This window comes from Ochotona curzoniae, unplaced genomic scaffold (genome assembly GCF_017591425.1).
Source record: "Ochotona curzoniae isolate NIBS_2020 unplaced genomic scaffold, NIBS_Ocur_1.0 contig_523, whole genome shotgun sequence".
Lineage (NCBI taxonomy): Eukaryota > Metazoa > Chordata > Mammalia > Lagomorpha > Ochotonidae > Ochotona > Ochotona curzoniae.
The window spans coordinates 2,523,067-2,550,935 of NW_024466459.1; the positions used below are offsets into that span (position 1 = coordinate 2,523,067).

A 27,869-nucleotide genomic window follows, 5' to 3' on the forward strand; every position below is an offset into this window, starting at 1 on the left:
AATGCAACTGAATTCCATACTTGAAATGACTAAAGTGGCAAATTTTATATTTATGTATCATATTTTGCCACAATGAAAGAGGATTTTCCAAAGATACAAAAAGCGACTCTAACACTCTATTACCACAGAAATAGACTGAGGGCCCAATCCAACAAGTTATCTGTTGTTTGCCAACCTGTGCTCTCCCAAAAATTGGAGTTCAGTGCTGTAGAAAGTGGGGCTGTGGGCATGGCCTTGCCTGGGCAGGAGGAACAGTTCATGACTGGCAGAGATGGGGGTTTGCCCTAGCATTTAGGACACTTGGTTGGGGTGCCCACCTCTCGTATCGGAGTGTCTGAGTTCACGTCCTGGCTGCACTCCTGATTCACCACTCTCCCAATGCAGACCCAGATAATAGGTGGTGCGCCAGGTGGAGGAGTCCCTGCCCCTAATGGGAGGGGAGGAAGCAGCAGGTGTTGGCAAGGAGGTAGGGAAATTGAGATGCTGGTGTGCTGCATGGTAGGAACTTAAACAGAAAACAATATGGTAGTTCCACAGAAAAGTGAACAGAATTACTTCCTCTTTTTTTTTTTTAAGATTTATTTTATTTTTATTGGAAAGTCATATATAGATAGGAGACAGAGAGGAAGATCTTCCATCTGCTGATTCACTCCCCAAGTAGCTGCCATAGCCGGAGCTGAGCCAATCTGAAGCCAGGAGCCGAGAGGTTCTTTCCATGCAGGTGCAGGGTCCCAAGGCTTTGGGCCATCCTTGACTGCCCTCCCAGGACACAAGCAGGGAGCTGGATGGGAAGTGGGGCCACCAGGACACAAACCAGCACCCATATAGGATCCGAGTGCATGCAAGGTGAGGACTTTAGCCATTAGGCTATTGCGCTGGGCCCACAGAATTACCTTCTGATTTAGCAATCCAGAAGTGAAAGCAGAAGTGCAAACATGTGTCTGTGCCCATGTTCATGGCAGCAACCCCACAACAGCCAAAAGCTGGAAGCAGCTCAAGCGTCCACTGACAATGAACGGGCAAACAAACCATCGTAGGTCTGTCCATAGGAGGGACTCTTCAGTCCTAAACAGGAAGGAAATTCTTGACACATGCGCAACACAAATGAGTCTTAGTGAAATAGACCAAACACAGAAGAACAAAAGCCGTATGATTCCACTTGGCATGGCACCCCTAGAGTAGCCAAATTCATAGAGACAAAAAGTAGAAGTCGGGTTTCCGGGCCTTCAGGGAGAGGGAGATGGGAGCGGACTGATGCAAGCTGAGGCTTCTTTTTCCACAATGAAAAGAGTCCTGGAGATCAGTTGTAAAACACTGAATGTACCCAACACGGCTGACCTACTTGCACTTAAAATGGTTGAGATGGGGCCCAGCATGATAGCCTAGTGGCCTGAAGTCCTCACCTTGCATGTGCCGGGATCCTAAATGGGCACCGGTCCGTACCCTGCCTGATTCACTTCCCTTCCAGCTCCTTGGCTGTGTCCTAGGAGGACAGCCCAAAGCCTTGGGACCCTGCACTCATTGTGGGGACCTTGAAGAAACTCCTGGTTCCTGCCTTCGGACTGGCTCAGTTCTGGCCATGGCAGCCACATTTGGGGAGTGAACCAGCCGATTTAACGGGTTCTATTCTCTGTTTTCCAGTCTTTCAAAATGAAAACAAACAAACAAACGCAAGGCTACTCATCAATGAAACACTGCTGGCTTCTTCCATGTTTACTTATCGGAAGCTCAGAAGACTCGCCCGAAGGTGCAGACATTCAATCAGTGGCCCCAGTGGACAAACAAGTGGAGAACTACAAGGCGAGCAGCAGGTTTACCCCCAGAACAGCAGGTTTACCCCCAGAACCTTTGGAAGGGAGAAGCATTCCATTTCCCTGCGGGAGGCAGACAGGCTGCTGGGGGCGGCGGGAGCCGGGCGTGCGGGAAGCCGGTTCCCAGCTCAGGATAAGTGATCACCCCACGGGCTGTGCTCCCTGACTCACTCTGGGTGCCCCCGCCCTAGCCAGTGACCTCGGGCCAATCCCTTAATGAGTCCACACCTCATGCCTCTCATCTGGCTGGGACAATTGCCTGGTGCAGGTTTTAGACTCCCTGGGGGCAGGGCTTGCGTGTGCAACCATTCAGGTTCCTGGAGAGGCTTCGGGTAGGATCCTGGGCAGTGTCCCTAGTGTCCCTTCCCTGGGTGGAAAGCCCCTGGCCCTGCACGGCCAGCCAGCAGCATTTTGTCCCGAATATACTTGCTTGCACGAGTTGGATTGTCTTTTGCACACTTCCTTGGGAGTCGTAAAAAAACAAAACAACAAAACTTGCTTGTAAAGAAACAGAAAAGGACCCAACAGCAGGTCCTCGAAGTTGCATCCCCAATGCCGCGAGACAAGAGGGTAAGCAGTTGGCCAGGCAGCCCCCTACTCTTGGGAGGCCAGATGCCTGGGATCCAGAAGGGGCCAGGGAGGACTGGGGGCGGAGGGGTGGTGGGAGGGTCCCTCCTCACGCCTCCGGCTTGCAGCTCCGACTGCCTTTGGGACCTCCGGCCTCGCGCCCCTATCCCGGGGCTCTGGGGTTCCGGAGCCGCGCCCCCTCCTGCGGGGACCTGTCCTCAACACATCTAGGCGGGATCCTCCCCCCGAGTTACCTGCCCCGGGAGCCACAGTTCCTAGCCGGGCACATCTGGCGGAGCTCCAAGCCACCCCCGTTCCTGGGGGGCGGGAGTTCCCACCTAGAAGGTCACGGCTGAAAGGAGGAGACGTAGAAGTCAAACCTAAGAAGGGGGTAAAAGTTGTTATTTAGCTTATTCCTCATCCCCCCTCCGCCCCACTCGTTGGTGTGCTTCGACGTAGGTCGCCCTGAGACTTGGGGTCCGCCCGCCCATTCCTCGGAGCCCGACGGGCCGCGGGTCTGGCTTGCTGGGGACAGAGCCGGCTTCACGGCCCTCAGGGTGCTGGGGGGGGGTCTCCAAGGGCGACCCCCTGCTACCCCGGGCTGGGGGGCGAGGAGCGCGGCCGCCGAGCGGCAGGAGCCCTCAGTCCACGCGCGGCCCGCCGCCGCCCGCGGCACGCACACCTCGGGCTGATTCTAGGCGGCTGCCAGGGCAGGAGGGCGGCGGGGGGCCAGGAGAAAGAGCAGACACTGTCCCCCCATTCCCTCCTCTCCCCGCCCCCCCCACACCCCACACCCCAGAGCCACGGCGACAGAATGAGGATGAATTTCCAAAGCCAGCACCGCGGGGAGAGGAAGGGGGCCGGGCGGCGGGCGCCGGGGCCGGAGGGCCACCCGGGGCAACTTTGGGGCGGGAGGTGCGGCCCGAGGGGGCGGCGCCGACGGCGGGAGGCGGGAGTCGGGGGCCGAGGGGGGAGTCACTTTAAAGGCTCTTTCCTACCCATAATGCTTTGTGGGGACGTTGACAAGTGGATCCAAGATGGCGTAGAAAGTAATGACAGGTAAGTCCTGACTTCCCCCTTCTCTGCTGCTGGGGCCGCTCCGCGGGCTGCCGGAGCCCTCTGGGGAGGGGACCCGACTCCTCTCCGGCGCCCCGGGCTTCAGGCGAGGCGGCCCCGGGGTCGGCCGGGGGCCCGGGCGGCCCATGGCGGGGCCTGGGAAGCGGGGCTCTTCGAGGCGAGGCCCGGACGCTGGGGCTGTTTACAGCTTCTTCCCCTCCTCTTGTCCCCTTCGCCTCCGCCGGGGGCCGCGGCGCCCGGGGCTCAGGCCTAGGAGGGGGGTGCGCCTTGCAAGCCCGGGCCGAGAGCCTGAGGGAAGGCTTCTCCGGCCCCGGGGCACCTCGGCTCGCCGGGCTGTGGGCTGTGGGGGGGTGGGAGCCGAGCCTGGGTGCACGCTCACCCCCCGTTCCTCCGGGTCGCTCCTGGGGATGGGGAACGTGAGGGCTTCCCACGCCCCGCTCGATTTCCTCCCCCCTCGGGGGCTCGTGCCCAAGGTGGGCGCCGCGGAAAGTGGGTCAGGGCTGCGTCCCCACCCTTGCCCGCACAGGTCTCCCGGCCTGAGACTCACTTTTCCCCATCCCACCCCGCCACCCCACCCAGCCCCAACCGCTGGCCGCTCCCCGCCCCCCTCGTCGGAAATGCACACTGGCCCACAAAGCCATCTGCACAAATAAAAACGTCTCCTTTGCAAGGGTGCAAGGTCTTACCTCGGGGAACTCTGGTTTTAACCCCCCTGCCCTTCTCCTCCCCTCCCCTGCTGGGGATTCCTTAGACCCGCTTGGAAACCGAGGAGGCGGGGGTCTTCCTTGATGCCCCGCGCTGAAGGTTTTGTGTGCAGCTCAAGCACTGAGCCGTCCCGTTTCCCACACAACTCATGCTTTTCAAGCAAGCCATCATTATAATAAAAGTATAATTGCAGAGAAGGGGGGTTCTTGGAGCAGTGGAAGGAAGGAGGGGTGGCCACTGCTTGCTTGTTCTCAATTTTGTTCCCTGTGTTAGTAAACTCATATTCAGGTGATTTTTCTCTCTTCCATCTTTTTTTTTTTAAAAGGAAAACCAGTGTTGCAAATTGATGATTTTGTTAGGTTTTCGATCTCAAGAAACTTTTAGCCTCTATTTCATCTCCATGAAAGGAGGTGTTTTCTTCATTGGAAGAAAAAAAAAAAAAACAAAAACTCTTGAAAGTTGCTGCACCCCTTTTGTAACTTCTCACGTTGGAAGTTGACATGCCCTCAACACCCCAGGCTGGGAAGATGTTGGCTACTGATAATGTCCATTTGTGCTGCTGTATAGGCATATTTCACTTCTCTGTTTGCCTTAGGATTTGGATGAAGTGGATCACCCAGGAACTACAGTGCTGGTGCGATGTGCAAGGTGAGACTAAAACAAGCCATTTCTCTGTTTTCCTTTTTTTCATTTGAATCCGTTCCTGAGGGTAAGGCTGAAGTGAAGGAATTTGATGGCCCATCTCGCTCTTCCAAATATTTCGTTCAGTCAAATGGATGTACGTGGGTTGGGCCACGTTTTGGAAAGGGAAAGTCTGTCCAGTGTGCTGGGCTTTTCCGTGGCTCCGAGGGCCCAGTGTTATTTGCAGTTCCCCTTATAGTTTGCCTCTTCAGATTTCCTTGTGGAACTTTAATTGGGTGTCTTAATTTTATCTGTCTTTTACTGTCCATTGCTTCTTCTGTGTTGGGTATAGTGAGTTGTGTCTGTAGGGCTTGAGGTGGGACACTTGCAAAGTACACCATGTGGGTGGGAAAGATTTATTGCTGGCAAGCCCATCGCCCCTGCTGCAAAATGGAATATTCCTCGTGTCTCTAATAGTTCCTTGGCAGTAAAAATGATGGTGTGGCGTTCTGCTCAGCGTATCAGGGGCGAGAGTAGTGTGGCATTGTTTTAGGATCGTCTGTGGCGTGTGCCTTCAGCAGGTTGCTTTATTTTTGTAAAGTTAAAATGCTTTCTTTGGATTTGAAGAGCATTGGTAGTGAATAGTTGATACTCAGCTAAGGATAGGAAGAGAAGTGGCTAATTTTGTATTTCCACAGCTTTTTCAACTTTAGAAAATATTTTGCTCTGATTGCTTTAGAAAACCGTAAAGAAACTGATCAGTTGATTGGTTCCTGTAGTTTTTTTTTTTCTTTTTTCTTTTTAACACATCTCGGCCTCTAGATTTTGAAGTCCTCATTCAAGCCTTTCCTATCTGGTACATCTGCTTCAGAAAAGTATATTGCACACCATATATTTTATTTTCTTGTTAAGCAGTGTAATTGACATTTTTTTACACACTACACACACACACCGCTTTGGGAAAGCAAGGTGAACATAAACCAGGATTCTTTCTAAATGCATATACCATAGTTGCTTACGTTTGAAAATCAGCAGTGTTTATATGTATTACATATAATTTTTGCTTTGATTCATGGCAGGGTAGATCTGAACTGTTAAATTTGTCTTTTATTTGCACCTGGAGGCATATCTGTAAGCTTCCCAGGATGAATAGTTTCTTGTGGAGATGTTGGAGTTATTTTGTGGGCAGGAACAAGTGGTCCACTTTTAGCCTGGTGAGATTGTGCTTTGTCCCCTGGAATTCAGTGTGAGAATTAGGGGCTCCGGTGTGGCTCGTGGTGTGTAGCCTGAACGGGTGAGCACATTTTCTGCAGTGTTCGTATGTGTAAAAGGTGAGTATACACTTCCGAGTGAAGTTAGTGGTCAGTTGCCAGTTTGTTTCGTAGTGTTCTAACGTGGGAAATATCGTAGTTCTGAAGGTTGCGAGGAAGGAGAAGTCAGGGTCTTGGAGTGTTTATAGTCTATTGGCACAGATAGGGCACTATTTTTAGGTGGAGGCCATAGTTTTGGGGAGTCAATAAGTACAGTCCTGTACCTCACTATCAGCCAGGAAATGGTTTTGTGCACTGTTAGTACCACATTTTGCTTCTCAGTGCCATAAATGTTCAGTTGACATTGTAGTCTGTGCACTTTCAGGAGCTGTACACTGTTCTCAGGAGAGGCAAGTGATGCCAGAGCAGCAGGGTAAATCATTTCTACTTGGGAAGGGCCTTGTGTAATTACAAAATGTATAAGCACATTCATGAAAGGATCAGAATTGTGCAGAGGGACCTGAGAATGATTGGACCACATGTAAGAACTGCATCTCTCTCTGTGTGTGTGTGTTTTATTAAGATTTATTTATTTATTTATTTATTTATTTTATTTGGAAAGTCAGAATTAGAAAGTCAGAGTTAGGGACAGAGAGATCTGTCCCTCCCCAAATGGCTACTATAGCCAGAGCTGGCTGGGTTGGCTGGGTTGGCAGATGGGGGTCAGGAGCTTTTTCCAAGTCTTGCGCATGGAATGCATGGGTCCAAGGACTTGGCCACCCTCTGCTGTTTTCCCATACCCAAAGCAGAGAGTCGGATTGGGAAATGGAGCAACCCAGAATGAACTGGCATCTGAAGGGATGCTCTTGTTGGCAGGTAGAGGACTAGCCTAGTAGGCCACCATGCCAACCCCTTGCATTCTTTGTTTGAGAAGTAGGCTGGGCATAAATACTGAATGTAGATCAGCCTGCAGTTGTCTCTCAGATAGACCCAGGCCAAGAAATAAGGTCCTTTGCCTGTTGTTGCTAATATGCAAAAAACCTTGGGCCACACTGATCAAAAATTGCTACCTGGGCCTAGTGTGCTAGCTTAGTGGCTAAATCCTTGCCTTTAATCCTCTGGGATCCCATATAGGCACTGGTTCCTGTCCAGGCTGCTCCACTTCCCATCCAGCTCCCTGCTTATGGCCTGGGAAAGCAGTTGAGGATGGCCCAAAGCCTTGGGACCCTGCACCTGTGTGGGAGACCTGGAAGAATCTCCTGGCTCCTGACTACGGATTGGCTCAGCTCTGGCCATTGCAGCTCCTTGGGGAGTGAACCAGCAGATGAAGATCTTCTGTCTGTCTTTCCTTCTCTCTTTATATCTGCCTTTCCAATAAAAAATAAAATAAATAAATCTTTTTTAAAAAGTTTGATTAGTTCTATAGATAACTTTATTAAAAAAAAAAAAAAGAATTTCTACCCAAGAAAGGGTGAGGAACTAGGTAAAAAATTGTAGGCCAGTTGTTTGTTTTCATAAAATTGGGTGTCTTTGCAAATGTAGTTGAAATTTTAAAGTAATTAAAGAAATTTATTTATTGTTGTTGGAAGGCAGATTTATTAGAGGGCAGAGACCTTTTTTCATATTTTATCTTATTATTTTTATTTTTTACAGGAAAGTGGGTAAGACCATTGTTTCCACACTAATATCTTTTTTTTTCTTTTATCTGGGGTCAGGGGAGAAACAAAGGGAGAAGCCCCACCCAGCCTCCCACCCATCCCAGGTCCCCAATGTGAGGCATGCTCCAAGGGTCCTGCTCAAGCAGTTTTGGTAGTTCAACAGTTCTGAATTGCTGCCAGTCTCGCCATTCCAATCACGATGGAATTTGTTCAGAATCCATTGGCTGACATAGTCTCTTCATGGTTGGGGTTCTGAGATTAGCAGTTCAGTTGGAGGGATCTCCAAAGAAACTGAGGTGATCCCAGACCTGATTCTTGTGTGTGCTTGCCAGTATAGGGTCCGGCAGTGTCTTTTGCCCCAATCAGCTTATGCACATGCTGGTCATTGCAATTGCTGGGTCAGTTCTGTTTCCAGCCCTGTCTTCCACATGAACCAATGGGTGTTGTAGTCCAGCCCGATCCTGCCTACTTCATACTCGGCCGTCATGAAAACCAGTGGGAGCTGCAGCCTAGTTGGGGCGATTTCCAATAACCCCACAGGCCTGCCCCCTAACCTGGTTCCCATGCATGCCAGTATGTACTGCAGACTTGTTCAGTCTGTCCCACATCCCATTTAGCTCTCATACATGTCAATGGGCATTGAAGCCTAGTTCAACCCAACCAACCCTGCTATCCAGCCCGCACACATACTGGTGCGTGCCTTTCAGTCAGAGACCTTCTAACCATTGGTTTGTTCCCCAAATGGCAATAGCGGCTGGAGCTGAGCCCATATGAAGCCAGGAGCTTCTTCCAGGTTTCCCGTATGAGTGCAGGGTCCCAAGGCCTTGGGCTATCTCTGCTACTTTGCCAAGCTGCAATCAGCTGGATGGGAAGTAAAGCAGCCTGGACAGGATCCAGCATCCACATGGGATCTGGATGCCTGAAGAGGGATGATTAGCCAGTTGAACCGTTTTACTGGCCCCTTAAGTAGTATTTTGAAATGTTTCCTAGAGCAGTGTATTCCAAGTGGAGAGTGTGGACATACTAGCTTACAAATTCATTTCAGTTCGTTGCTGTAGTCAGGACTGTTTGTGTGAATAGCACTGATAAAAGGAAGGATAAAACATACTGTGGGGTTTTTATTTTGAGGGTGCCTGCGATACAACTTTTGAGTTATCTTCAATCTATTAGAAGTAATAGTTTTCTCTTTTATGAAAGACAATTCAGACTATTCAGATATGAGTTTTTGCTTATATGCATAGCAATTCATTAAACTTTCAGTTTTCTGCAAGAAGTTGAGAGCTTGTCAATGTGCATACCAGCTTGCTTACTTTTGTAGATTGTAGTGGGTCATTTTCTGTGAATAGCATCAGGAAGTTGCTTGATAAAAGCAGAGTTTATACATTTATCTTGCTTGTGAACAAGAAAGCGCCTGATTCAGCATTGCGTTCTTTAAAGAATGCGTGGCGTGTTTTGGACCAAACTGTCCCGAAGGGTGAATGTTTGCAATTTTTGTTATTTCTGTGTGACATCCCAGGTGTTTTTGGCAAGCTGAATTTACCTCTTTCTTTACAGATTCTAATTGTGGCGAGAATACGCTTGTCGCATGAGCTTTCTGTCCGCAGGCAGTATAGCTAACATAGTTTGTAAAACTTTATTTTTGAACAAAATTTAACACATGACATTGGTGAACAAATTTGAGCAGTACTGAAACACATAAAGTAAAAAAGATGAAGTGAATAAAGGCTTTTGCCCTCTTTCTTCCATCTCCTGTCCTGTCCCCTGAGCTGCCAAGGAGAAGTAGTTGGGTGCCGCTTAGCTCTTGGAAGGCCTCTGTTCTAAGGAAGGCTCCTGGTGGGCAGGCGGGCAGGCAGGCAGGCGGGCAGGTGGCAAGAGGAGTCAGAAGTCAGAAAAGGCATGGGTGCTTGTGGAGCCTGAGGCTGGATGTTGTGCAGGGACCATTCTGATCTTACTTCCTGCAATGTTAAGTCGTAGTGATAATTGCAAACCACCATCAGTCGAAGTTAACCATAATTGAATTGTGTAGTACACAGAATTCTGTTGTCCTGTTGGCAAAGTTTTGACTTACCATTTTAAAAGAAAAATTTATTTTTATTAATGTGGAAGTCAGATTCATTTATGTGCAAGTCAGAATTACAAAGAGGGAGAGACAGATCTTCCATCCTCTGGTTCACTTCCCATATGGCTGCAACACCCCACATGGGTGGCAGGGGCCCAGATTTTTGGGCCATCTTTCACTGCTCTCCCAAGGCTATCAACAGGGAGTTGGAATGGAAGTGGAGCAGCTAGGACCCAAAGAGGTGCCAAGTGGGATGCTGGCATTCCAGGCAGCAGCTACAACCAGCATGCCATGACACTGGCCCTTGATTTAATCTTTTAAGGAAATATTTGTGAATTGAGTGGATGTAGTTTTAGGGTTGGAATGGGAAGTAGGGATATTGAGACACCAGTAGTGGAATTTTATGATTAATCTGCACCTTTTATTTGCAATAGGCATTCTGTAATTCATTATCACCTTTACGTCTCCTTGTAGCTCACAAGATAGCTGTTGGTGCAAATTTTGCGAAGGGGGAAATGTCGGCTTCAGCGGGAACCAACTAGTGTTCAGATACCAGATGAGTCAAGGGGTGAAGCTGGTGGCTTTTCTGACAAGCCTGTGCTCTGTAGCTAGTCTGTCTTCATTTCCAAATAAGGACATTTCGTCTTGGAGAAATGAGGTGATTTACCCAAGGCCACACCACCCAGTAGCAACATTAAGGCAGGCTTTTATCTCTGGTCTCTTATCTCAGGACTCTGGGTCCAGTGCTGGGTATGCAACATTTTACTGAACTGGGATGGACCAAAGGACGAGATGCTGTGACTATTGGATACAAATGCATGGGAACTGATACATGGGTAGATGATGTTCAGTGTTTAAAAGCTGCCTTCTCTCTCTTTCAGAAATTATAAAGAGCTCTGATGGGCTATTTGGGTGATACCCAGTGCAGTGAACTGCAGGTGAGTAAGGTTTAGGAGCGACTCTGTAGAACAGGTACCCAGCAGCGCCTGAGAAAGAGGAGCGACTGAATGCCAGAAAGCCTGTCTGTCTAGAAGGGCTGACGTGGGGTAGGGTGCAGTGAGATTGGGTGATAGGAGAACCTGGCCTGAAGAGGCGAGTCCTCACCGATCAGCTGCTTCTGGAGCAGACTCCCGGCGAACAGAGACCCTGCCTGCTACTTGGTCAAACTAGTTAGCCTGGAAAGTAAGGTAGGTTAATCTTCTACCTCGGTTCAGAATGCTAACTGCCCAGAGGCCCAGCTTGTCTGCGTGTGATTGCAACTTAAGAGAATGTTCAATTTTTGTGTCAACATTCTTGGGTGGCAGTCACCCTGTGCTCTGATGAACCTGGTTAAATATTGAATTGGTTTTTCTCATTGTCTGCTGTGTTCGGTGTCACGAATGACAGTATGTGTGTGTGCCTGGCTATAGCTACTCTATTAGACCTTCAAATTATTTATCTTTTGCTAAAATGCTTGCTAGTTGGGGACAGTCTTAAGTCACAAGTATTTATTATATCACAATAATTAATTTTCTTGGTCCGTTATAATATCTTGCTTTTTTGTATTGAAGTTGGAAAAATGTAATGCTGCAGGAAAAACTCGCAGTGATGTTTAACATTGTCTTTGTGGGATGCCAGTGGTAAAATTGTTCCTTGATGTGTTTTTAATATTAGTGCTTTGTTAGATATATCTGTCTCCAGAAAGCTTCATTTCTGATTTTGTTGAGATTTATTTATGTTTATTTGAAAGCCAGAGATAGAGGTTCTCCATCTTCTGGCCCACTCCCCAAATGGCCGCAATGGCTGGAGCTGGGCCGAATTGAAGCCAGGAGCCAGGGGATCCTTCTGGGTCTCCCACTTGCATGCAGGGGCCCAAGGACTTTGCCATCATCCGCTGCTATCCCAGGCTATTATCAGAGACATGAAGTGGAAGTGGAGCAGCTGGGACTTAAACCAGCGCCCATGGGGAATGCTGGTGCCACAGGCAGAAGCTTAACCTGTTACACCAATGGTGGGGGCTCCAAGCTTCAGCTCTTGATAAGGTGACTTGATATTCTGCCGTCTGTCCTTTGGCTGGGTAAGATTTCTAAGAGCATCACTAGCTGCTTTTTACCCCCAAATAGCATAAGCTGGAGTTTTAAACATTACGTTTTTGTAGTTAAAACACTCAGACACATTCAAAACTTTTTTTTTCCCCTAACTGTACTCAGGTCTCTTTCTCTTAGTTTTTACCTTTAACTCTTGCCTTTTTGTGTGCCTTTGGCAAATTGGCCTTGAGAATCCCAGTTCTGTAGACCTCCAGGGCTTTGAGGATGAGGCTTAGGGTTTGGCAGCCTGCTGATTGTTAACAGTGGTTTGTTTCTGAAGAGGTTTGTTGTTTTTTGCCTGGTTGTGCAGCACAGAGTGGTGGGAGATGACCAGAAAAGCGCTGGAAGCAGCGTGCTGGCTTTTGGAGAACTAGGGTCTGGCCTAGTCACGTGCCATCCTGACCAAGGAGAACCAGAAAGCTCCCAGTCATGGCCAAAGTGAACAGTGAGAAAGGAGAGGTGGTTTTCTGCTTGAGACTTGATCACGATTGCATCCTAGAAACCCTGTGTTTCTGAGTGCGGTAAAACTTTATTAATATTGACTAAGTTGATTTGAAGTAAACCATTCAGTGTTTGCGTTATTACCTTAAAACAGTTGATTCTCTTTGATATGCTATTTCAAAATAAAACTCATTTTAAGTTATAGTACATTGTAATATGATTTTTTAAAGAAGTAGTAACAGTGTAAGTGAAGCATTTCCGTGTTGTAGCTTTTACAGTTTTGTCATAGTATTTTTGGGGGTGCTGTGCCAGTTTACATGGCTAACATAGTCATGGATATAATCTGTTCCAGCATAAACTAGGTAGAAATCCATTTTTTCCCCTCAGTTTCTTGCTAATTGAAATAGTGTAAAATGGCACTTGCAGGGGTGGGCGTTTGGCCTGGCAGTTAGGCTGTCACTTGGGGTGCCTTAATTTCCTTTTGGGGTGCCAGTTTTTTGAGTCCTGGCACTGTTCTCCATCCCCGCTTCCTGCTAATGCAGAGACAGGAGTTGATGGCTCAAGGAACGGGTCCCTGCCGCCTACAAGGGGACACCAGGTTGAATTTTGGGCTCCTAGCTGCAGCCTGGCCTAGTCCTGACTATTGTAGACATTTGGGAAATGAACCAGTGGGTGGGAGATCAATCATTCAAATTAATAAATGAAAAGGAAAAATGATATTTACATTGGTATGTAATGTTGAATTTTACTCCTTGTGTCTCTTCATTGTGAATTGTTTGGATCCTTCGCTATATTATATGACGAACTTGATAAGGCTTTGAATGGTCAGGCAAGTCTCACCAGCTGATGCCTAGTTGGTAATTAGGAAGATTAACAGGGCATGATCAGTAGAAGAGCTCATTAAAAGAGTACAAATGGTTAGTGGTCCTGAGGATAATGGTTGGATTGAAACAGATGTTTTGTTTGAAGATTTTGATTCAGTGAGTGTTTGCTGGGCATCCACTCTGTGCCTTGGGTTACTGTACTTTGTGCTGGGGTGAAGGAATGGACTGCTTGAAGCATTCCCGCTTGGGAGTTCTGGCTCGAGTTGTTCCTTTGTGGCTGCTTGGAGGGCTGAGTACATCATTTCTGGATGTCTTTGACTTGTTCACATGTGCCAGGGTGCTGTGGTACACTCTTTGAGAAGCTCTGTTCTGAGGGATTGGAAGAATAATGAAGCATTATCCCTATTGCCAAGAACTAAGCATCCAGAGAGGACAGGGGCATCCAAAAAAAAAAAAAAAAAAAAAAACCGAGAAATTTTTGAGGTGCTGTAAGAGACTTGTGCAAGTTTTGAATGGATGGAGTGATACTGCCCCCTTGGGGACATCCCAGACACTTCAGCTGGAGAGATTGCACTAAAGTTGCACCACCTTGAAAAAGAGAAAAAAGGAAAGGAGAGAACATTTTAGATGGAAATCTCTGGTGATGCCAGGAAACTGCAACTCCGGGTTACCTGATTCCTGGGATGGGATATGTCAGGGTACAGGATGGAGAGCAAGGCTTCCAAAAGGTCAGGGTTGGATTGTGGTGAGCTTACGGATGAATATCAGAGATGGTGGTAAAGAGAAAGGCGGTAGAGACGAACCTGGTAGCAGTCCATGTGGGGCTGAGCTGAGCTGGTGGCCTTGGAGGCGACGGCTTCCAGAGAGCTTGGTGAGGTTGAGTGGAGAGGGGGTGGTGGCAGGTTAGATGAGATAGGGTGATGATGTGGGGACAGCTGTGTGTTCAAGTGGAAGGGGTGGTCGCAGTCACCGTGGCTGAGTGGCTGGAAGAACAGGTTATCAGGAAGAGGGAATTAAGAGATCCTAAGAACTTTGGGAAAAGATGAATGTGGTTTTGATTATGTTAAGAACTAGTAGAAAGTTGAAACAAGATTTTTAAACTCGCAAGAATTTTGTGGATTGACTGGGGGCAATGGTTAAGGAAATTGGGTGTTTTGAGGAAGAATTAATGAGCTGTTACAATTCATGAAGCGAGCAAAGGAAAGCCTGAAGGTCCTGGTTCCCAGTAGGGGATTTTCTTCTCCTCCCGCTGAGACATATTGAATCTTTTTTTTTTTTTAAAGATTTATTTTTATTTTTTTTATTGGAAAGGCGGATATACAGAGAGGAGAGACAGAGAGGAAGATCTTCCGTCCAATGATTCACTCCCCAAGTGAGCGCAACGGCCGATACTATGCTGATCCGAAGCCAGGAGCCTCTTCCGGGTCTGCCACGCAGGTGCAGGTTCCCAAAGCTTTGGGCCGTCCTCGACTGAAAGCTTTACTTTTTAATGAAAGTATTTTTCTTATGGAAACTTGCAGATATACAGAGATGAAGAGTATGCAAGTGCTTCAGAAAATTTGTGGAAAAATAGAATTAAAAGATAAGATTATTTTGGTGTTCCCTCCCCAAATTGAATCCCATGCATGTGAAAAGAAAATACATATTTTTTGAAAAAAATTTTGCATGAATTTCAAAAATTTTTTTTCACTAAAGCATTTAAAATCTGAGGTTCAAACACACACACACACACACACACACACACACACACACACACACAGTACCTGATAGAAGTAATTCCCATCTTCCAACTTAACAGTTGTCAATATTGTTTCATCTTTATGGTTTCATCAATATTGTTTCATCCGTATCAGTTACCTTGAGGATAAAATGATTCGGTGACACTAAATTTCTATTTGCAAATTAGGAGGGTAGAATGTCTATAGGAGGCATGCTCCTGGGCTTTCGGAGTGGGATCCAGAGGGGAGGACCAGGATTCCTAGACCGTCTCAACTGTATAGCTTTAGGAAAGCTACTTAGGCCTCCTCAGGATAAGGAAACTTAATGCTCGTTAAACACAGAAGAATTAAACAAGCACTCAAAACAAAAAGTTAACCCCACCACTTTTTTCTTTTTTTTAGCTTAACTGATTTTCATTTTTGCCTAAAAGGCAGACACAGAGACAGAGCCAGACATCTGTTACCCTGCAGTTGTCCACAGCAGCCAAGCTGTTTCAGGCTGAAGCCTGGAGCTCAGATCTGAATCTGCATCTACCGAGTAGGTTTTGGGAACCTAGGTACCCCAGCCATCGTTCGCTGCCCTGCTTGGTCTAGATTAGCAGTAAACTGACCCGGAAGTGGAGTTGGGTGGAACTCCAGAATGGGCTGAATGTTCCAGATGGCTGTGTTGGCTGCCATGCCAAATGCCTGCCTGTCACTTCCATAATTTAATGACCTTTTGATTTTTGAAATAACTTCACATTTATAAGAAGTTTCAGGTAGAGGTTAGCATTCCCATGTACTCTTTACCTGTTCCCGACATCTTCCATTTCCATGATATATTTGTCAACTTTAAGAGGCCATACTTGGCATATTAATATTAATTAAATTTCAGGCTTCTATTTAATTTTGCCAGTTTTCCCACCAGTGTGTTTCTGGTCCAGAGTCGATCCAGGATCCTATGCTGAGTGTTGTGGTTAAGCCTTCTTAATCTGTGGGCTGGGACATTTTCCTTGCTTTTTTTTTTTTTTTAAATAAAAGCATTCTTTCTTTTTTTTTTCTAAAAATTTATTTATTTTTATTGCAAAGTTAGATATATGTATATATATAGAGAGAGGAGGAGAGACAGAGAGGAAGATCTTCCATCCAATGATTCACTCCCCAAGTGACCACAATGGCCAGTGTTGCACTGATCTGAAGGCAGGAGGCAGGAACCTCCTCCAGGTCTGCCACGCAGGTGCAGAGTCCCAAGGCTTTGGGCTGTCCTCGACTGCTTTTCCAGGCCACAAGCAGGGAGCTGGATGGGAAATAGAGCTGTCGGGATTAGAACTGGCGCCCGTATGGGATCCTGGTGCATTCAACACAAGGACTTTAGCTGCTAGGCCACCACACCAGGCCCTCTCTTTGCTTCTTACCACAGTTTTAACTGCTGTCTCATGCCTACCCTGAAAATCTAAATTTCTCAAAAATTGCCTTACTAGCTAAAATCGAGACTGAGAGAAATCCACTACTGATTTTCCTAACACATTTTTTTTTTCAGAAGGGAGGGAGCCCGCCTTTACTGGAGATAGCCGTCTTAGTTTCAGTAATTCCCAATGATTTCCTAAGAGTTTAAGCCTCTTGAATCATTCAACATGTTCATTAATCAATAAAGATATGAATACACAAGAAACACGTGGAGTATACTGAAAGGCTGGCTTCTAGGAAAGGTTGTTGCTTGCCCAGAAAATTTTATTATAATGAAACATTTTCCATTCTTGTATCTCTTCATTTTTCCTTCCAGATTGTCTGTGTGGACGAAATTATCATAATCCAAAATAGTGACACTTTTAAAATAAGACATAAATCAATGTTAAAAAAGTCTCACAATTGCACAATTAGAGTATCAGTGTGCCACCATCACCTTGACGGCCATCTGCAGCTGACCAGCAGGCGATATTCTAGAAGTACTTTCAAACCATGAAGTTCAGAACCGTTTCCTACAGAAAAAGTCTTTAGAATAGGGGATATTGGGAAGATATGAAGTAATTAGAACAGCAAGTTACAACACAAGATATGTGGTGGTAATCCCGGTTTGTAAGTAAAAACAAGCAGAATCTAAAATACACCTGCTGTACGTTCCTGACCTGTTAAGACACCCTGGAGATGTCCTGCTTTCCATCTCAAGGGTCCTTGGATTTGAGTCCTGGCTGTGCTGCCGAGTCCAGTGTCCTGCTAGTGCACACCCTCTCGCCCTCTTGGGAAACCTGGATTGAGGTGCGCTTCTGGCTTTGGCCTGGCTCAATCAGCTCTGGCTATTTCAGGTATTTGCAGAATGAACCAGTGAATGGAAGGTTTTGTCTGTCTGTCTTTCAAATAGTGTGAAAACAGGGCCCAGCTCAATGGCTTGATTGGTTAATCTTCTCCCTTGAAGTGCTGGGATTCCTTATGGGTGCCAGTTTGTGTCCTAGCTGTTCCATTTCCCATTCAGCTCCCTGTTTGTGACCTGGGAAAGCAGTTGAACATGGTCTAAAAAAGCCTTGGGACCCTGCACCCACATGGGAGACCCGGAAGAGGCTCCTGGCTCCTGGCTTTGAATTGACTCAGCTTTGGCCATTGCAGCCATTTGGGGAGTGAACCAACAGATGGAAGATCTTTGTCTCTCTCTCCTTCTCTCAGCAGAGTTGCCTTTCCAATAAGAATAAATAAATCTTAAAAAAAAAAATAAGCCCAAGAAAACAACAAAACAAAACCCCAAAACCCCCAAAAAACAAATAAACCTAAAGAATATGAAAATAAATAGAAAACTAAAACAAAATTAATTTTTCCTGTTTTTCTCATTCTGATCATTCAAGCTAATAGTAGAGGATTCATCTAAATATTTCTTATATATTTAAAACATTTTGCTGGATTTTATTTATTCAAGAATTTAGGGGGAATTTACCTCTTGGAAAAAGTTTCACAATAAATATGATTGATGACTTTAGATTTTAGCTTTCTTAATGGTTTTAATCTATCTTTAATGCATCTTGTACATGCAGGGATTTTATGTGTTAGAGAAAAAAATAAAATCTGGCTGAGTATAAAATACAGTGAAATAAATAGAATTTTGAAGAATTACTTTTGCCTGTGTATCCTATAAGACATCCCAGATTTTAATTTTGTGTAAAAGCAGATCAGTTTAAAGGTAAAACAGCATCTGGGTTTACGACTTAACATTGTAATGCCAACTGGATTTGGTACAGGACAGACAGTTCTTGGAATATATGGTGTTTAGGTTTATTTTTGATCATGTCTTTGGGAAATCCAGTTAAAATACTTAATGGTTTGAGTGAATTGGATGGCTGTCAAGAGGTTAAGAATGGGATAAACCATAGCTTCTGGTTTATAAAATGATTGTATTGGACACATAAGGAATCTTATAGGACATATTTAATCCAAGATAATGTGATCTGTTTATCCAAGATAATGATGACTAAGGGCTCAGATAATTCCATAAGTAATGCTTGTTTTGTTCTTAGAGAAGTAGGCCTTGGCGTGTCGGTTAAAGCTGAGTAAGATTCCGGGCCAAGCAGGAGAGGAAAAGGCTGTACAGCGAGGAGGGGGCAGTGGCCCGACGTTTGGGGGCGGGCAGGGGTGGGAAGGTATGGGCGTTGTGCGGAGTGGGAAGGGGAGGCTGAAGGCGGGTTGTGGGTGTCCCCGATATGAGCCAGGACATCATTTTATAGGCATTCTGATGTTACTGTGCCATCTCTAGAGTGAAGGTTTTTAACCAAGTCCTTTCTTCCAACGGAAGTGTGATGGCAGCCACACTGTGCTCCAAGGCCCTGTTGCCCGGGCCTGGGGCCTGTTCTGGCACACCACCTCTCCACATTCCTCTGGGCCAGGGTGTGGGCTTTTTTTTTTTTTTTTTTAAGTTTTATATATTTTAATTGGAAAGGCAGATGTACAGAGAGGAGAAGAGACAGAGAGGAAGATCTTCCGTCAGATGATTTACTCCCCAAGTGAGCGCAACGGCCGGTGCTGTGCCAATCTGGAGCCAGGAGCCAGGAACTTCTTTCTGGGTCTCCCATGTGGATGTAGGTTCCCAAAGCTTTGGGCTATCCTCAATTGCTTTCCCAGTCCACAAGCATGGAGTTGGATGGGAAGTGGGGTTGCTGGTATTAGAACCAGTGCCCATATGGGATCCCGGTGTGTTCAAGGCAAGGACTTTAACCACTATGCTATTGCACCGGGCCTGTGGGCTTATTTTTAAAAGGTATCAGTCTGGCTTGTCTTTCTTTTGCTACTCTGGATGGGTGTACCTGTGTGACCAGAGTGGCAACTGCACAGTGAAGTGCCGCAGGGAGCTGGCCTGCTGTATGAGTGGTTCTAGAAGTCTCATGTATGTTGTTGCCTATGTATAGTCCAGTTTAATTTGACTTAGGTGTGTAGAAATTTTTTTTTTTTTTTTTTTACTTTTTCAGTTTTTATTTAACTTGGGGAATTGCTTTAGCTTCTTCAGAAGGAAGGTGCATAGCAGATTGCTGCTGTTTTTGGAAAACCAGAGAAGACAGTGGAACAGAGACCTGTGTCATGTTGAGATCCACACAGCAGTGAAGTGCCCCTGGTTGGTGAGGCCCAGGTGGACCTTGCTTAGGAACAAACGTTCAGGACCTGGTCAGCCAAGGCATTTGTCATGGAAGCAAGATTTCTGAGTTCGGCACCTGAGCCTGGTGGATTGGATCCTGAAGTCGTTTCTCACCAAAGCTCCTGAAGTCACTAATCCTGCCTGGAGTCTCTATTGACATAATAGTGTCGTTGGATCTCCCTGATGAATATGTTTATTGATTAAAGACAGTAGAGTTGACTTATACCTTTGGTTTTGGTGCATAACCACTTCTTCATCAGCCACATACAAATGCACGCATTTCTCCAATAGCTGGTGATTTTTGCATAACAGGTACGAGTCCATTGAGATGGGGAAAGGAAGAGAAGTAATTTGTCTTTCAAGTAGGTGAAGACATTATATCGGATGGTATTTTCTCCAAGTATTGTATGTTGACATCAATAAAGCACTTTCCTTTTATTATAAATTGAAAGTTTGGAATTTCAGGTAAATAACATAGTCACAGAATCGTGAACGGGCATTATTTTACAAGTTTTTGTTTTGTTTTTAAGATTTATTTATTTGAGAGGTGGAGTTACAGGGCGAGAGGAAGAAAAAGAGAAAGGGAGGTCTTCCATCTGCTGGTTCACCCCCAAATATTGGCTGCAATGGCTGGAGCTGGCCCAGGCCAAAGCCAGGAGCAGGGGGTTTCTTCCAGGTTTCCCATGTGGGTGCAGGGGCCCAAACACTTGGAGCCATCTGCTTTTCCAGACACAGTAACAGGGAGCTGTATCAGAAGTGGAGCAGCTGGGAGGTGGACCGGTGCCCACATGGAACGCTGATGTTACAGGTGGTGGCTTCATGTGCTGTGTTACAGCGCCAGCCCCTTTTGCTTGCTTTGTACCTACTGTTTCATAGTATTCCTCAGTGACCACAGGAAGTGGATGTGCAAGTTGAGATACTAGATGTAGTCGCTTGCCTCAGACTGACAAATGTTATTCACTTGCCTCAGCTAACAGACATTTTTACTGGTGTGGTATTTAAATAAATAAATAAAAACAACATCGGGATGGAGGAAAGGAGGAGGGGAGAGAAAGAGAAAGCAAACGCAAAAGCAGGCTGAAGTGAGGACCTACACTGGGTATTGAACCCTTGAACTCTGATGTGGGATGCTGGGACAGTAACCACTCAGTTTAAGGCTCATCTCAGGTTTTAAGTTTTATAAAATATAAAATTCCAATCTGGGGAAAGTAGAGACCATTAAAATGTCCTCCATGAGTATGCCACCCCTATTTTACAAATGCTAAGGAATACCATTGAAGTCTATTTTGATCTGTTTTGAACTTCATCTTAATTCCTTAACTTTGTCTGTGTTTTTTTGGTATACCGAGAAACTCAAAAGCTGGAGGGGCGGGGCTGGAATCTCTTGCTCACTCACTGTTGCTGACTTTGGGCTAAAGGTCCCAAACTTCTCTCCCATAGACTTGGACTGCATTTAATAGGCAGCAAGTGGCTGGAGAGCAGGTTGGCAACGGGCAGCACCAGGTTGTCCTTATCTAGACAAGGAGGCCAGTGGAGAGTACCAGAGTGGCTGCAGATGGGCAGAAGGGACAGAAAAGGCCCTCGAGGCGTTGTGGGTAAGGTGGGAGTGCTGGGAGGAGAGGACGTGGAGGCAGCAGGACCAGCAGTCGCATGTTCCACAGGGTCACCAGGAGTCAGCAAGACGACCCCTGCAGCTGTGTTGTGATTGTCGGGGAGAAGGGGTTATGTGCTTGGTGTGCAGGGCTTCTGATCTGCTTTGCCGGTGGCTGGGGAGAGCCATGCTTGTGTGCTCACTGTCTCTCTGAGTGCAGTGTCTCACTGATCATGAATAGTGGCAGAGCTGGCTACTTCTTAGCCCTGCAGTTTGTTTCTTTGCTTTCTAACAAGTTCTTCATAGCACTGATTTTTGGTAGTTTTCTGTATTGATATGCTTTGCTCCTTTGGCATTGGAATAATAAGGGCCTTGGATCTTTTATTTTTAAAGTATTGTTTATATAGTTGAAAGGAATACATGTCCATGTGGGCCTTCGATTAACATGGGGAGGGTCGAGGCATGGAGGAAGGTAGGTGGTACAAACGTTTCAGTGTTTTCTTTCTCTCTTGTGCCCACAAAAGGGGGAGGGGAGGGCCACTCCTTGATGTCAAACTGCATTGGCACTCGGGATGAGGGGTGGTCATCGGATGGTTTCTTAGAGACCCTGGTATGGGAAGCAGTGTTCTGAGGGTATTACTTAATGGTTTTGGTAGTTCTGAGACATTACCAGCTTTGTTGCACCAAGGTTGAGAAACCTTTCTAACTAAGGTCTGTGGGTTGACCAAGTTCACCTTAGTGCGTTCCCAGTCCACAGACCCAGACACTTGCTACAAAGCTTGATCAGGAGAACTGTCCAACCCGTTCTGCCTTTCATCCTCTGATGAGGAGCTCCTTGTCCTCTGCTGGCCTCAATGAGCTGGCCATCATGTCCCCATGTGCATCTGGGCATGCTGTCCACTGCACGGGTATCAGCACTGATCAGGCCCATTCCCAGCACTGCAAGGTCAGACCACATATATTGTGATTTTCCCTGTGGCCAGGGTTTGAGTCCAGTGTTCTTGTCCTCCAGGAAATGTCTGGGGCAACCTCAGACTTGACTCCTGGGTATGCCAGCCAGTTCAGGGTCAAGTTTTGTATGTTACCTGTACCAGCAATGCACACACTGGTGGATCCAGTTGCCTGGTTTGTTCCACCCAGCCCTACCGCTCATGCGAACGTAGCTTGGTTCTTGGTGTGATATTCGTAGCTTCTCCTACCCCTCTGACACACTATGAATCTCGGCTGTATATTTTTTCCGCTTGGTGATTTGCTTGTTCTTTTTGTCCGAGCTCTCTCTCTATTCTCTGGGTAGTGAACTACCATTCACCCTTGGGGGCAGCTCATGTCCTCAGGTGCGTGGTGTAAGTCTTTCTGGGAATTACTCATTTGTGCTTAGGTTCTCTTGCTGGAGTCTGAGTTTCTTGAAAGCAGTGACAATGGGTTCCGTATTTGCCTCCATTGCCGCTCGCTCCAGGCCTGGCCCTTAGGAATTGTGACATGTCAGGCTTCTTTCTTAGTTTTTAAAAAAAATTTTTTTTTAAGATTTATTTATTTTTATTACAAAGTCAGATACACAGAGAGGAGGAGAGACAGAGAGGAAGATCTTTTGTCTGACGATTCACTCCCCAAGTGAGCGCAATGGCCGATGCTATGCCGATCTGCAGGCAGGAGCCAGGAACTTCTTCCAGGTCTCCCACACGGGTGCAGGGTCCCAAAGCCTTGGGCCGTCCTCGACTGCTTTCCAAGGCCACAAGCAGGGAGTTGGATGGGAAGTGGAGCTGCCGGGATTAGAACCGGCGCCCATATGGGATCCTGGTGAGTTCAAGGCGAGGACTTTAGCTACTAGGCCATGCTGCCGGGCCCACATAGTTTTTAAATTGGTGGCAGAAAAGTCCTACTTGGTATAGATTTGATTTTTGGCAGTAATAGTCACAGAATTATGAGACTGAGATTTGGAGGTTTGGGCATGAGATATTTTTATACTTTGGGTTAAAAACAAGGAAATCCTTTCTGGATTATTACACTTCCTGGTATTGAAAAACATTTCATTTATATGTTTTCCCCAGTTACACATTGCCCCGGTTACAAATTTTGTATACCATTGTTGCATTCCTGGCTTTTGGTTGACAGTTTGCTTGGCTCTTAGTGAATACTTTGGAATATGGTCAGGGAGGTATAGATGTTGTGGCCTCAATAGCGTTGACTTTGATCAAAGGGCTAGTTGAGAGTAACTATTCAGATGGATAATTAAGCCCGCTGAGATTGGAATAGGACAAGACTCGTAATTAACACAGTGTTATTCCTCTCTCCTTGTTCCTTCTGCCTGTCTGTAGGGTTTTTGTTCCTGAGTCATGGAAGACAGCAGAGCTGAGAAGTCATGTGAACGAGCCTGTGAGTCCCTGCAGAGGCAGGACTATGAGATGGCCCTCAGGCACTGCACAGAGGCCCTGCTTTCTCTCAACCAGTCTCCCATGGCCGACTTCCCCGGGCCGTGTCCTCTGGAGATAGAACGCATCAAGATCGAGAGTCTTCTCTACAGAATCGCCTCATTTTTGCAGCTGGTGGGTAGACATGGTTGATAACCTGCTGTTGAATCATGGAAAATGGCTCTTTTTACCAGCTGGGGACCAGAGCTGGGCACTCCCTATCTTGTATAAGTCAGGTCATTGTGGACTAAAGGGATATAAGTGGAATCTTTGTTGACAGCGTCTGTTTTTATTGAAACAGTGGAAATGGAACTACTTGTGAAGCATTTGTGAATGAGTCATTCTTTTACTAGATATTTATTGGGCACATAATATTTGCCAGACACTGGCCTAGGAAGTTGGTGTACACATTGATGAAAAAAAGGAGGAAAATCCCCCTTAGTAGGAGTGACACCAACAGTAGACATTAAAAACAGTTTCCATGGTTCAGATATGGTAGCCACCTGAGAAAAGAACAGGGCTAGGAAGATTGGAAGTAACGGGTCAGAGATGGGCTTGGCGTACTCTTTGGCAGAGTGGTCAAGGTGGGTCAAAGGAGGTTAGTAGGTGAGACGTGGAAATCTGGAGAAACAGATTTGTAGGCAATGGGAGCAGTCAGCGCAGAGGCCCCGAGATGGAAGCACACTTGCTGTGTTTGTGTTGAACAGTTGGGAGGCCGGGGTGGCTCCCACAGGGCAGAAGAGGATGGGGGGAGAGGGCTGGAGTGTGGGGGACTTGTGTCCCTCTGAAGATCTGGGTTTCTGTTCTCTGGGGGCACTGGGCACAGAGGTGATGTCATCTCATTTCACAGGAGTGCTTTGGTTTTTGTGTTGAGAACAGCCTTGAGAAGGGCAAGGGTGGATGCAAGGAAACATGTTTGGAGACTGTTGGAAGAATCCAGTCCTGAGCGGACGGTGGCTGAGACCAAAGTGAGAGAAGTAGGCATAGTGACAAGTTGTGGTCTCTAAGTTAAAGGTAGAAACAACAGGATTTCCTAGAAGTGTGGATGCAGGGAATGAGAGAACAGTCGTGGTCACCTGCCTTAGTATTTGTTTTTGTCTGAGCAGTTTCTTTGAAGTCAGAAAGCTGTAGCTGTGGTTTTATGGAGGAAGGTGGGAGTTTAGTTTTGGACCTATTGAGTTCTAGATGTTGTTTAGATAATCCTGCTAAGACATTGTACAAGTAGTTGTATTTGCAATATGGAGTTTGGAGGAGAAAGGAATGTGAGTGTGGGGTGTATAAAGTCTAAGGCCTGAGTAAGTCCACCCAGTGGGGCTGGGGAGTTTTCTCGTTTATCCATATCAAAAGAGAAGAGGCCCAAGGACCTAGTCTTCTGTTACAACAGTGCAAAGAGATTGGAGAGAAGAGAAGGAACCAGGAGCTCAGTGTCCACAGCAGTCTGGGAGTTAAACTAGAGACAGTTGTTGGTGAGTTTTGCCACACAGAAGCACATACACATTCATACAGAGAGCCAAAAAAGAAAAGTAGCTAGTGAGAGAGTGAAGTCGTGAATAGGACAGTCTTAAATGGGAGAAATAGCAGCATATTTGTTTATAGGCATAAAATGACCAAAGGCAAAAACTGGTGATGTAGGAGGAACCGGAGGCTTGCTGGAGTGGTGTGCTTGGGTAGGGGCAGAGCACATCTGGGTACGTGGCAGGACTGATTGTAAACAGAAAGATAGGTAGCCCACCTGCCCACAGCTGGAAGGAAGACGGTGTGTGTGTGGGAGTGAGTGGGCATGGTAGTGACAGTGCACAGCAGTTCTCTACTGCTGTCTTGGGTCTTCTAAGTAAAAGCTTTTACTGCCTGGAAGGAGGTCTGGTGAGGTGGAAGTTAGAGGGAGGTGAGAAGTGAGGGCATGAGCCAGTGGAGTAGGGGACCCATTCTGGCATTTACCTGTTGTGTTGTATAACTCCCAGAGCTCCAGGGTTAGCTTTGCTCCTTGAGTATTTAATTTACATCAATGAACATTAAATTTGCATTAATAATTTAAAATTTGAAACAAACACAAGCTTTTCTTTAATTCCATCTCTGTTAAAGCAGGCCTTGAATGACTTAGCTTTACCTTGTGGCTTTTATTTTACAGAAAAACTACGGGCAAGCTGATGAAGACTGTAGGCATGGTATGTTTGAAAAAGGGCCTCTTTTCTGATCTGAAGACTTTGAATTATTTAATTGAGCAATGTTTAAGGTTTGATTCTTTTCTATCAGTTAATCTCAAGTGGTTACAATGTGGTGGCCCGTGACTGATGGGAGTGATGGTTTTCCTGCTGTGACAGGTGCACAGGGGTGGGGTTCTCCTGTTACTTCCCTGGGAACATTCATAGTGTGTCCTCGCAAAGTTTGTGTGGGTAGTTCCAGCCAATAGGAGCAAAGCTTAAGAGAAATAGCTCATATTGATGAAAATTTTGGACATGGGGGCTGGGAACAGCGAGGACCTTGGGGTACTAGAAATGCTTTGCTTTTATGGATGTTGTGTACTTAAGTGCACTTCTTGATAGATACCCTGTGTTTTAATAAAATGTTTTTTAAAAATGTTATGCTTGAACAGGTGGGCCTCCTCAGCCCTGCTAAGATGCTTTCCCTCTTTGTCAGAGTCTCCTTAGGGCTAAGACTGGTCAGAATGCCGTGCTGTGGTTGTCTTGTTTTCTTTTGGAGGGAAGTTGAGATTCTTGCCCTTGAGTAGTCAGGGCAAGGATCCTTTCCAGGAATCCTTTCACCACGTTCATCCTTTCCTCAGTGAATGTGGCCATTTCCCTCAGGTTGAACTAGGGACACGTGGGAGGAGAACGCCATGTTGAGTCGCATATTCTTGGTGCAAGTATTGACTTTTGTGACTTGTATGTAGAATGTATCATTGACCCAGAGTATGGAGTCGTTGGGGGTGTTGAAAATAAGTTTTCTAGTATGCCTCAAGTCAACAGTTTGAAAGGCATTTTTTTCTTTTTTTTTTTTTTTTTTTAAGATTTACTTATTTTTATTAGAAAGGCAGATACACAGATAGGAAAGGAGACAGAGAAAGATCTACCCTCTGCTGATTCACTCCCAAAGTGGCCACAATGGTGGAGCTGAGCCTATTTATTTGAAGCCAGGAGCCGGGAACTTCTTCTGGGTCTCCCATGGGGGTGCAGGGTCCCAAGGCTTTGGGTCGTCCTCGACTGCTTTCCCAGGCCACAAGTAGGGAGCTGGATGGGAAGCAGGTTGGCCAGGATTAGAACCGGCGCCCATATGGGATCCTGGTACGTGCAAGACAAGAACTGTAGCTATTAGGCTACCATGCCGGGCCCCAAAGGCCTTTTTTTTTCCTTTTAAATCTTACAGGACCATATTTCATCATCCTGTGGTGTATTCAACGTAATTTGAGTGTTCATTGCAGACTCAGTGGCCTCTCTGAGATCCTTGCTTCGTAGAATGTGTGGTTTGGGGATGGACTAGAATGGATGGGGTAAACTAGCACAGTCTTTCTTGAAAGAAAATTACCAAGAAGCACAAAACAGTAGATAAAGGAGGCAAGGTGGAACTTCTTCTCTTTCTGAAGAGATCACTGTTATTAGTTTGCTCTGTCTTCCGCCTCTCATTCGCTGTAGTGGTATGCAAATGCTTAGACTATGTTAGAGTGTGAGTGTCACAACGTAGTCCGCTTTCTTACTGAGCACACTAGCTTACCTAGGTATCTAACTTAACCACACTGACTCCAGTTGTTCTTCCGTCCGCAGTGAGGGTGGGCTGTTGATGATAACGTCTAGTTATCATCATTAATGGTCCTGTCACAAACCTGCCTTCTTCGTTGTTTGTCTTTGCTTCTGTGGAGTCGTCTTCAGTGCTGGATTTCCAGGTTTAGGGTATGGTTAGTCAGTTTGAAATGCACACGCCTCCAAGAGTGTGTGAGGATGCTGGTGTTCTGGAATTTCCCTCTACTGAAACTGACAGTCTTAAAATTTTGTGTGTCTCCTGTGTGAGAAACAGTCCTTCTTTCTTTAATTCTCACTTCTCTGAGTACTAGTGAAGTTGATGCGGTCTTCTCATTTTGGAGATGTACCAACAAAGATCCCCGAAGCTTAGATGGCTTGCAGAAGGTTCAGGAACGCAAACACTATAGTTGGAGGGAAGTGTTACATTTTCTATTAATTGCCTACTTAGCACTTTAGAATTAGGTTCTATTTTACAACTACTGAATTACCAAAGTAAAAGTTTAATCCTTATCTAAGATAAATTGGTAATGAGATGAGCATCCTCTTGTTGTGTTGGACAAGTTTGAGCTGGAATGTAATATGTTTATACCCTTTGACTCACTAATTTCATTTCTGGGGTGCTATCCCAAGTAAATAATGTAAAAGAAGCAAAAAGTTGAACAAAAAAGTGATATCCATTGCAGTAAAGTGTGTAAAAGTGAAAAATTGGCCAGCTTTACACTTTTGGAAAAGAGTTAAAATTAGTTAAATT

The 27,869-nt window shown here is 46.1% G+C and overlaps 1 protein-coding gene across 4 annotated transcripts in view; it reads left to right on the forward strand.

Annotated features, from left to right (window-relative positions):
- The first annotated feature begins 3,381 nt into the window (after window positions 1–3,381).
- The window catches only part of HELZ (helicase with zinc finger), a 147,017-nt gene continuing 122,529 nt past the window's right edge, over window positions 3,382–27,869 (forward strand). For 3 of the 4 annotated variants that reach the window (XM_040989538.1, XM_040989540.1, XM_040989541.1), the window contains exons 1-5: window positions 3,382–3,437; window positions 4,756–4,808; window positions 10,630–10,686; window positions 23,292–23,519; window positions 25,513–25,549. In XM_040989538.1, coding sequence (XP_040845472.1) covers window positions 23,310–23,519; window positions 25,513–25,549 — 247 coding nt within the window. In that variant the 5' untranslated portion in view covers window positions 3,382–3,437; window positions 4,756–4,808; window positions 10,630–10,686; window positions 23,292–23,309. The remainder of the gene's footprint in view (window positions 3,438–4,755; window positions 4,809–10,629; window positions 10,687–23,291; window positions 23,520–25,512; window positions 25,550–27,869) is intronic. The other variant, XM_040989539.1, reaches the window with a different exon arrangement.